Raw genomic sequence first — 11,642 nt, forward strand, 5'->3', positions numbered from 1 at the left:
CTTTGACTCTGGACTCTGGTGGTCTTCTTCGGGGAATAAACGGTCTGGGCATAACAACAGTATACTCTTATAAATGGGATGCAATTTATAATAGCATTATTATTACACAGTATATCCTTATAAACTACTAGTTATGTATTGTTTTGGTTATATAGTTTATACAGTCCCTTATGTGGTTTGGTTATACTACAACCTTGATAAGTAGGCAGGACATTCTGTAATATTGAGTGCAGAGCTGGAATTCACGCCAAAAGCATCAGACGGCAAATCTATAATTCGTCATTTTACTAATAATGAAACTGACGCTTGAAAAAGTCAGGTGACTTGGCCAAAGATATAAAGTTAATAACTGTAAGCTAATTTTGCTGTCATTAAGGAACTGATGCTATTCTAAGCTTGTTAACGTTATGAAAATACATAATGAAAAAACTCAAAATCTATCCAAAAGATAGATTCTAATTCTTTTGCTTACTTTTGAAGTCTGAATCATATGATACAGAAGATTCTTCCACTTGTACTACATAATCAGAACAGTGAAAGTAAAATCACATTTCAAAGGATAATTTAACTAAGTGTGTTTTCCCTAGGATAAAAAGGTAACTAAGTTTCTTTAGAGGGAAATTAACTGTATCTAAAAAGTAATACTTGAGTATATCATAATACCACAAGTTTCAATTACTGTTTTTATGTTATTCAAAACCAAAACAAGTATATGTCAACCACTGCATATTGGCAACTACCCCTTTTTAGTGAACCATGGAAATTGATAAGTGTTAGGTCCTAGGTCAATTTTTAATGTCAAACACAGTAAGTGATGTGATTTTAATCAACTTCAGAGTAGCTTAATGCTTATACTTCCCCCCCACCTCAGTTTATCCCATTAGCTTAAGATATTTGGGAAAGGTGGAGGAACATATTAGAGTAATTCAGAATTCAACAAAGTACTCAAAGCTTTAAGTATAAATATCCCATATAAATAAATCGGGGATTTAACTGTTTTATCCTAACAGTTTAGAAATGGCATTTTTGAGTGCCAAAGGGAAATTCCAAAAGGACTCTTAGAAAAACTGTAATAAATTTTTAAATGTGAGAACACAGTCATTTGAAAATATACATAATCTACATTTTTAGCAATGCTAGTTCTGTTGTTGGATTTACATAAATTTGTTTGTGTCAAGTTTCTTTCTCCCTGTTGTATGGGATACATCTAAATGGAAACAAAACTGAGTTCAAAGGCATAATGAGTATACTTCTCTCTTCTTAAATTCAATATATTTTTATTTGATTTTAGAAATAATGAGAAACCAATGATGGTGACTGCACCAGCTGTGACACTATGAGAGAATGCCTTAATAGTATAGCTTTGGCTGTAATGCAAAGATTGGAAAGTACAATTACAGAGATAGGAGGGTATTAGAAGTTAGAGATGGGTATGTGTTATAATAGTCTGCATCAGGTGAGAACTTTATAAAAGCTAAGATTCCGGGGTAATACCCCTGGAATTCTGAGTCAACAGGTATAAAGCTAGTCCTCTTAATTCTAGTTGAAATGCTAAACATCAATAACTTGTAGGAAGTTAAAGCATCAAAGGGAGAATATCCTTGATGTTGATCCTTTTAGAAGAGTATCAGAAACCCATAAAAATTATAAGCAGATGCTTCATTTTTACCACAAATGGATACCGACTCACCTGGATCAGTGTCATATTTTAGGTCCAGTGGATGTACAACAGGGTGGTACTGCTTCTAAACATAACATAAATTAAAACAGATTTAATCACTTAATGCTTCATATAAACATCTCTTTCAGCTAATATGGCAAATATACTAGAATAAATAGTACCATTCTTTTGAGGAAAAAAATTAAATCCTACTATCTGCAGGGAAGAGAAGGGGAGAAGGTAAAACCAGTCAAACTAAGTCTGAATTATGTCTTTTACAGTACTGCCACCTACTGCATACACTGAGAAGTGGCACCATAAAAAAGTATCAGAAGAAGCAATCAAGCAAATTAAAAGCACAGAGACTGAATGTTATGTTTAAAGTACAGGGTAGTCTCCAATTGTGAACTGACTATGTTTCAAAAGTTCATTCAGGACAAGCGTTTGGAACTCAAAATGCATATTTCCATGAAAACTTGGTTCTAAAAGGTGGTGAGGCTACATTACCACCACACTAAGCCTATATATCCTGTGACACACTGAAATTATAGTAGCAGAATTACTGGCACAGAATCTACAATTCAGGCAAAAAGAAAGAGGAAAATGCTCTTCCTTATTCTTGTCCAAAGCCAGCAGAAGCCAAAAAGGTTAAAAGAAAGAAAACAAGAAGAAAAAAAAGGTCTTCTGCCAGCTGTGGTGACTCACACTTGTAATCGCAGCACTTTGGGAGGCCCACGCAGGAGAATGTCTTGAGCTCAGGAGTCTGAGACCAGTATGGGCAACAAGGAGGGAAGAAGGGAGGAAAGACACAGGGCATGGCAGGGCAGGAAAAAATTTTAAAAAGGTCTTTGGTATCCTCACCTCATCCATTTTGCACTATTTTTTAAACTACCATAGCAGTACCTCACCTAGGCCAACCGTCTTTCTTTTCTGCAATATAGATGACTAGCTTTGGGGGCTTGGGGGCAGTGGGGCAGTAACAAGCGAGACACTGAAAAATACACTTTGAATGTTTTTCCTGAAAAAAACTTCCAAGTAGGAGGGGTCGGGGAAGTGATGGAATGGGGTATTTGAGAACTGCTATAAAAAAAAGTTAAAAATTCTGCTCATGAATATTGTTTTTCACAGAATAACTAATATGTTTTAGATACAATATTAAACCAGGCATATAATGCCCTGAAACAATCCTGAAACCGAGGCAACTAGAAGATTTATATGTGAATGTTTATGTACTAATTTCAAAAACTAAAGGCAAAGTATAGCATAATCTAAACACAACATGTACCTCACTGGAGGGACAATGCTATTCCCAGCAAACCTCCCCTCCCTACCAAGGGAAGATTTGGGTCCAATTTTCATGTGGATTTCCTATTTCCTACTGATTATTTTACCAGATTTCCTAACAAATCTGAAAAGATGAGGGTGTGATATGGTTGGTCACTGGTATCTACAGTAATTATAAGAAGGAAGTCTATGACTCTGCTTGTCTAAAAAGCTCATGCCGAAGGCGCTGAATTCCTGGTCTTGTGACCCAGATGGTTATGATTTTTGCAGCAAAACAAATTACGCCCAATTCATAAAGCAAATTTCAGTGTTATGAACAGGTACTAAAACAATCTCATCATCAATTTAACTAAAGGGCCTTCCAAAATATACAAACATATAAATATATGCCAAAAACAAATGACAAACAAAGAAAAGTGTTGAAAGAAAAGCTTCTTTTTCCATCCTGGTCTCAGAATCATAAAGTCATTGTCAATCTTCCATCGCCAATTTCAATTTTAACCACTCACTATATCTTTCATTTTTTTCAGTTTTGAACCAGTGTGTTCAAAACACAGTATAGTATGACTATACTATGTCATAGTACAATTTAGAAGAGGAAAGTCTTATAAGAGACAAACAATACTAATTGAGGCAGGAAAGAAAAAGGCAACAAAATGTCACTTATCTCCACGTAGAGCCTTATATTTTAATGTTTTTACTGTGGTAAAATATACGATAACATTTTAAAGGCAAATCATCTTACCAGAATTTCTTGTTTTGCTTTTATGGTTTTGATGACACATTCCAGGATCTTTCTGGGATACTGCTTACGTTTTGTGGCTATATCTACTATGATTTCATCAAACTGATCTTCAAGTACTTTGATGTCAGAATCTATTTAAGAAAAAAAAAAAATATATAAAAAGTTCCCTAAAACTCATGGTTTATATTCTGTATGGAAATGTGCTATAAACTAAATTTAGAAAACACAAAATAATAAAGGAAAACAAATATGGCAAGTTAATGAATGCCCCCACTTCGGTGATTAATTTATTTATGCATTGAACAATCAATTATTGAACATCTATAAGAAGCTAGGCCTAAACAAGAGAAATACAAAGATGAGCACAACATGATTCCTACTCTCTAAGAGTTCACAGTTTGCTGAAAGAAACAGGTAATTGCAAAGCAAACTGATAAAAGCAATAGAGGTATGAACAAAATGCCATCAGGACACAGAACAATGGAAAACTGACTGGGAAAGGTAAGACTTTAAAGAAGTAACATTTGAACTTGAAATAGAAGTGTAAGTCCAATGGATAAAAAGTGGTAGGGGGAAAAAAGGAATAAAGAGAAGCATTTTAGGCAGTGGAAACAGTATTTGCAAGATCCTAATCTTTGGAGACCTGAGAAAAGTTCTAAATGGCTACAGAATAAAGGAAAGGAAAAATGGATGATAAAATATATAAGAACCAGGCTGTAAAGGGTATTTAATATCAGGGATGCTAAGAAGTTTTGACTTATCATGTACTGATCCAAAGCTATGACAGTAGCAGTGAGTGGAGTAACTAGATCTGAAATAGGACTCAACTGGATTGATGATAGGAAAAACTGAAAGATACAGTGAGTTTAGAGTTTCTTTCATTTAGCTAACTCTACTTTCTCATACGCTTTTTCATGTTTTAAAACAGTGATTCTCAAACGTTAGAAGAAACACCTAACGAGTATGTTAGGAGTACAGATTTCTTTTTTTTCTATATACTTTAAGTTCTAGGGTACATGTGCACAACGTGCAGGTTTGTTACATATGTATACATGTGCCATGTTGGTGTGCTGTACCCATTAACTCGTCATTTACATTAGGTATATCTCCTAGTGCTATCCCTCCCCCCTCCCCCTACCCCACGACAGACCCCAGTGTGTGATGTTCCCCACCCTGTGTCCAAGTGTTCTTATTGTTCAATTCCCACCTATGAGTGAGAACTTGCAGTGTTTGGTTTTCAGCAGTACAGAATTTTGATTCAGTAAGTCTGAGATGGGGCCCAGAAACGAAGCACCCTAGACGAAAGGAATGTAGGTGAGCCATCTAACTTTATTTTGAAAATCATTTTAAACAGTAAAAATATTAAGTAATTACAAATACTAAAGAGCTAAGTTTTCAGGTTAAATGGTCCTCATATTGCCCTTTTGTGTCAAAGTCTATGCTAGAAATGGACTTATTTATTTTATTGATCACAAGCTTTATTAGGAAGAAATCTAACATCTGAAACATAATTTTTTGAAACATTTTGAGAAACTGCTGATATGTTTTGGTATATACATATCAGATAAAGATAATCAAGTATATCAGGTATAGTCTTTCATTCATGTAACAAATATTAATTGAATTCCACTAAATTAGTTCGAGGGTACCCTTTTTTTCCTTTTTCTTTCTCTTTCCTTCCTTCCTTCTTTCTTTCCCTTTCCTTCCCATTCATTCTCCCTCCCTTCTTTCCTTCCTTTCCTTCTTTTCTTTCCTAGATAGACACACAGATTGATTTTCAATAGCTTTTGGGGTACAAGTGGTATTTGGTTACATGAATGAATAGTACAGTGGGGAAGTCTGAGATTTTAGTGCACTCATCACCCAGTAGTATACATTGTGAAAGTACCCTTCTTTTGAGGACAAGAAATAACAGTTATCTCTTACTTTGAATAATTATTTATATAAGCAGCCCTCCCTAAATTTTCATTTATCCATTGAAAAAGTTAAATAATTAGCCTGAAGAATGTACTATTTCACAATTAGTACCAAAAAAAAAAAAAAGTCTCCAGGAAAATCCTTTCTTAGCACCACCCAATGATAAAGCTACAACTAAAATGCATAACAAAATTTGAACAGGAGCCAGGCGAAGACCCGTAATCCCGACACTGGGAGGCCAAGACAGGCAGATCACCTGAGGTTGAAAGTTCGAGACCAGCCTGGCCAACATGGTAAAACCCTATCTCTGTTAAAAATACAAAAATGAGCTGGGCGTGGTGGCAAGCACCTATGATTCCAGCTGCTTGGGAGGCTGAGGGATGAGAATCTCTTGAACCTAGGAGGTGGAGGTTGCAGTGAGCTGAGATCGCGCCACTGCACTCTAGCCTGGGTAAGAGTGAGACTCTATCTAAAAAGAAAAGAAAAATTGAACAGGAAAGAATTATTCATTAATTTAATATATTTCATAGGTGCCTACTATAAGCCAAGAGTTGAGAACAAGATCAGGCGCAGTGGCTCACATCTGTAATACCAGCACTTTAGGAGGTTGAAGCTAAGAGTTTAAGACCAGCCTGGGCAGCATGATGAAACCCTGTCCTCTACCAAAAATACAAAAAGTTAGCTAGGCAAGGTGGTGCATGCCTGTAATCCCAGCAACTCGGGAGGCTGAGGCACAAGAATCACTTTAACCTGGGAGACAGAGGTTGCAGTGAGCCAAGACTGTGAAATTGCACTTCATCCTGGATGACAATGAGACTTCATCTCAAAAAAAAAAATTGTTTTTTTAAGGAGCCTTCTACAAAGATGTAACCACATCCTTTACATGGTACTTGTATAACTTAACTTCACACTTTCAAGGGTATTTCACTATTCACTCTAGAGATCACTTACAAAAATACAACTTGCTTTGTAAATAATTACAGAAATTCCCTGGGCCTCTTTTGTCATCTGGAGATAGCTCTACGGTATTTTCCAATAAACTATTGACAAAGAAGATTACTGAAGTCATAATCTCAGTTCTTTTTTTTATTTTCCAGCCCAGAGGTCTTTTATTTATTTATTTATTTTAACACCTATTATGCCATGAATTCATAGGGAATAGGTTCCAGCAGCTCAGGCTCCTTCCCATTGGTTCTCACAAAGTGTGCTTCTCTGGGTGGAGCAGGCTGGCGCTTCAGTTGAACCCAGGTACCTTTCTCTTTGGCTTCTTTCTTTTTCTGATCATTTTCCTTCACGCGTTTCAGGAAGCTACATCAGCTCTTAGAGTGCTTAATATGCTCAATACGCACATTAATTAAGAATCTTGCCCTTAACTTGTTTGTTTACAACAATGCCAACAGCATGCTGGGGAACACTGTAGACTCTTCCAGTTTCGCCATGGTAACACTTGTGGGGCATTCCTTTTTGAACAGTACCCATTCCCTTGATGCTACGATATCACCTTTCTTATAGATTCCCATATACGTTGCCAAAGGAACAACTCCATGTTTTCTAAAAGGCTTAGAGAACATGTATCGGGTGCCTCTCCTCTTTCCCTTTGTGTTCATCATTTTGGCGAATTATTGGAAGATGGCAGTTCCGGCCGAAAGATAATCTCAGTTCTTTATTATTCCCCTAGTAAAGAACTTCTTGAAAATAAATAACACTAAATATGGAAATTAAAAAACAGCATTCAAAACAAAATTAGCTGCAAAAATAACCCAGAAATTAATAATAGAAGGAAAAAGTCACATACCCATAAAACAATTATCTGAAGCTTCCTGCCATGCTTGTCCATTAATGCTGATATTCTCTTGCACAGCTGATTCAAAAGTCTGCAATAAATTCACAGTAGTCAAGTCACTAAAAATAATTTTAAATACTAAATTCAAACGTTTTGGCAAAATAACACTTCCAGATTTGTGACAGAGGAAATAAAGAAAAGTAGCAGAATAGCTAATTAGTATATTTATTCTTTTCAATGAAGATTCCAGTTCAATCATTGATTCCACCTGCACTTTTGGTCTCATAGCCATTATGCTACCCAAGAGAAAATCTGATACAAAAATTTGGAATATTCTTATAAACAAAAAAAAAGTTCCTAGAATGAAAAAAAAATCTAACAAATTTAGGCTCAGTTGAATCTCGGGAGTATAAGTACTACATATGCTGCTGAATGACTGTTGATGTTAACAAGAGGAAAAATATACATGCTTAAAAATAAAATTAATTTATATTTTATAAAGGGCTATATTTTGGAGAGATGAACACTTATATAGGGATGAAATGACATGAGATCTAAGATTTGCTTTAAAATAGCAAATGTAGGCCAGGTGCAGTGGCTCACGCCTATAATCCCATCACTTTGGGGGGCCAAGGCAAGAGAATTGCTTGAGGCCAGTTCCAGACCAGCCTAGGCAACACTGTGAGACACCCTTCTCTACCAAAAATTTTAAAAATTAGCCAGGCACAGGTGCACATGCCTGTAGTCCCGGCTACTTGAAAAGCTGAGGCTAGAGGATTACTTGAGCCCAAAAGTTTGAGGTTATGGTGAGCTATGATTGCCACTGCACTCCAGCCTGGGAGACAGAGGGAGAAGCAACTGTAACAAACTTTTGACAACTGTTGAGTTTGGTGGTGGATATATGGGTGTTCACTGTACTAAACTAATTTTTTATAAGGTTGAAAATGTTCACAATACATTAAAAGATAAAGAACTAAAAAACAAAAACAAACAAAAAATAGACAAATTGGCCTTCATCAAAATTTTTTTTAAATAATGAAGGACTAAAGGAATTTGGCAGTACACATTTCCTATTAGCCAATAATTTCACTTCTAGCAATGTATCCTAAAAGACTACTCTCATAAAAACACAAAGAGAATGTGATGTTCATTTCAGCACTGTTTGAAATTTTTTTAATTGTGGGAAAAAACCTAAATTCAAAATTAGACAAGTTAAATAGACAATATTCATACCACACAGTACCTAAAAAGAATGAAGACAATCTCTACATAACACTAACAAGTTACAGTCAGATACGTTTGGTTTCAAAAAAGGCGGGTCAATAACAGTTCATCAGCACGACACTATTAATGGAGACAAACATAAACAGAGAGAAAGAGGTAAAGCCACAGAAAGGGGGTATAGAAAGTTTTCTCTCCCCAGGTACTCTCCAAAATAGTACATTATGTCCTAGAAGGAAGAGGGCTGGGGAAGGGGAACTCAAAGAAGAATTTTGCTTTATGCTATTGTTTGAATTTTTTATGAGCATATATTTTGTACCCTTTGTATAATTAAAAATAACATAAACCAAATGACTGATAATTATAAGTTAAAGTACATATTCTACATTTCAAAGATTTCATAAAGTAAATTCCTTATTTTATGGTTTTGTTTTTTGTTTTTTTTTGAGATGGAGTTTCACTCTTGTCAAGCAAAGCAGGCTGGAGTGCAATGGCACAATCTTGGCTCACTGTAACCTCTGTCTCTCAGGTTCAAGCGATTCTCCTGCCTCAGTCTCCGGAATAGCTGGGATTACAGGCAAGCGCCATCACACCCGGCTAATTTTTGTATTTTTAGTACAGACAGGGTTTCACCATGTTGGCCAGGCTGGTCTCGAACTCATGACCTCAGGTGATCCACCCACCTCAGCCTTAAAAGCGCTGGGATTACAGGTGTAAGCCACCATGCCCGGCCTATGTATGTTTTAGAAGTACTTTCAAGAATTGCTGAGAAAACATATTGTCTTTGTAATATTCATTGCAGACTGCTACCAATACTGTTTTTAAAGAAAATCTGCTACTTAATATGCAGTTTTAAACAGAGATACAACATAAAACTTCTGCTTTATTTAAAATAAAACACAAGTGAATTCCTGTGGTAGTCTAAGCCCTGGAAACTTAATCTTATAATTCACTTTATCATCCCACTAAATAGGATATAATAGGTTAAGCCAAGTTCCTCTTTTTCTGTAAGATACCTAAATGTTTTAAATACCTTAGCACTTCCTAGAATCAGACAAATTCTAAGATCATTATACAACAAAAGTCTTCTCCCAAAAAAAGATGTCCTGAGATATATCCCTATTCTTGCCTTGCTTGCAAGGAGGGAATGACATGAGTCACTATATACAAAACTACATACAGAGTCACAACCCAGAAGTATTTCTTCATTCTTCCACTTAACCTTTTTTTTTTTTTTTTAAGTGTTTCTTCATTCTTCCACTTAGCCTTTTGTTTTGTTTTGTTTTTTGTTTTTGAGACGGAGTCTTGCTATATTGCCCAGGGTGGAGTGCGGTGGCACGATCTGGCTCACTGCAAGCTCCGCCTCCCTGGTTCACACCATTCTCTTGCCTCAGCCTCCTGAGTAGCTGGGACTACAGGTGCTTGCCACCATGCCCGGCTAATTTTTTATTATTATTATTTTTTTTTTAGTAAAGACGGGGTTTCACCGTGTGAGCCAGGATGGTCTCGATCTCCTGACCTTGTGATCCGCCCACCTCGGCCTCCCAAAGTCCTGGGATTACAGGCGTGAGCCACCGCCCGACCCCCTTTGCCTGTTTTAGAGTGAAAACATTTTCTTTACAAGACTAAAATACGTTTAAAAAAATTGTGTTGGTTGAAAACTTTACTATCTACGATCACATATTTGCCCTTATACCGCATTTCCCCAGCCTTTCTTAAATATTTTTGCAAAGCCCTGAAGGTGGTAGTTTTTTGGGAAGACAAGAAAGAAAGGGATTGTGTGCTTCCTTATAACAGGCATCAATCTACTTATAGGTAGGGGAAAAAAATTAAAAGCTCATAATACAACACATTTGTGAGTTATGAAAGACCACAGCGCAAACATTAAAAATAAAGGTTAATAGGCCTGGCGAGGTGGCTCACGCCTGTAATCCCAGCACTTTGGGAGGCCAAGGCGGGCGGATCACAAGGTCAGGAGATCGAGACCATGCTGGCTAACACAGTGAAACCCTGTCTCTACTAAAAATACAAAAAATTAGCCGGGCGTGGTGGTGGGAGCCTGTAGTCCCAGCTACTCGGGAGGCTGAGGCTGGAGACCGGTGTGAACCTGGGAGGTGGAGCTTGCAGTGAGCCGACATCCAGCCTGGGCGACTGAGCGAGACTCCGTCTCAATCAATCAATCAATCAGGCAAAAGGAAAGACCAAATGCTGGTTGGGTGAATGGCTGACTTCCAGAATTACCCTTTCCAGGAGAATTCCTCATTGTCTAGGGCTGCATTGTCCAACAGGTGAGCCACCAGCCACTTTGTAGTTACTGAGCACTTAAATGTAGCTAGTTCAAAAGATGTGCCATAAATGCAAGACACCAGATTTGAAAAAGCTTAGTACGAACAAAATAACGTAAAATATCTCATTCATTTGATATTATTACATGTTAAAATATCTTGGATTTATTGGGTTAAACAAAATGTTTTATATCCATTAATTTCACCTATTTCTTACTTTTAGTTTAAAACTACATAAGGATTAGCTTGCCTTGTATTTTCACTGTACAGCGCTGGTCTAAGTAATTAATAAGACCCAGCTGATATTAGCATAGATTTCTTTCTCCCCTCGCGTTTATCCGACTGGTTCTATAGTAGTCTGGGGCACCGTTAATTCTGCCAAGGCCTGGCGTGGGGATCTTTCTGAATCCTAAGATCCTGGGTGTTGGGTAAGGGGGTGATAAGTAAAGAAGTGGCTAACTGGTCCCGTACCCACTGCGCATCTCGCAGCGCGGGCTCCCGAATCTCCTCCGGCAGAGCGTCCCCGAGCTTTTGCACAAAGCGGCCGCACAGTTGTAGCATTTCGGTCACAGCCCGCTTCGAGGTGCAGCGCACCCGAAAGTCCTCTCGGGGAGTGGCGGAGACCAAGGCCTGACTCTCTGTCCCCGTCGCTAGCTCCCTGTCCCATGGGGGGTCAAGGACCACCAACTCAGAAGACCCCGCCATTTTTCGTCTGAACGAGGGGCGGGGCACTCTGGGAGCGGAAAA

General features: G+C 37.5%; 1 protein-coding gene across 1 annotated transcript; it reads right to left on the reverse strand.

Annotated features, from left to right (window-relative positions):
* Positions 1 to 1,260: 1,260 nt before the first annotated feature.
* On the reverse strand, positions 1,261 to 11,628 carry NSL1 (NSL1, MIS12 kinetochore complex component). Its single transcript, XM_011996138.1, has 4 exons — positions 11,367 to 11,628; positions 7,402 to 7,480; positions 3,690 to 3,820; positions 1,261 to 1,745 (listed from the first exon to the last, which is right to left on the reverse strand). Exons 1-4 carry the CDS (start codon positions 11,598 to 11,600, stop codon positions 1,617 to 1,619), a joined length of 573 nt encoding a protein of 190 aa, XP_011851528.1. The 5' UTR covers positions 11,601 to 11,628; the 3' UTR covers positions 1,261 to 1,616.
* Positions 11,629 to 11,642: the final 14 nt, after the last annotated feature.

This window comes from Mandrillus leucophaeus, unplaced genomic scaffold (assembly GCF_000951045.1).
Source record: "Mandrillus leucophaeus isolate KB7577 unplaced genomic scaffold, Mleu.le_1.0 Scaffold503, whole genome shotgun sequence".
NCBI classification, from domain to species: Eukaryota; Metazoa; Chordata; class Mammalia; order Primates; family Cercopithecidae; genus Mandrillus; species Mandrillus leucophaeus.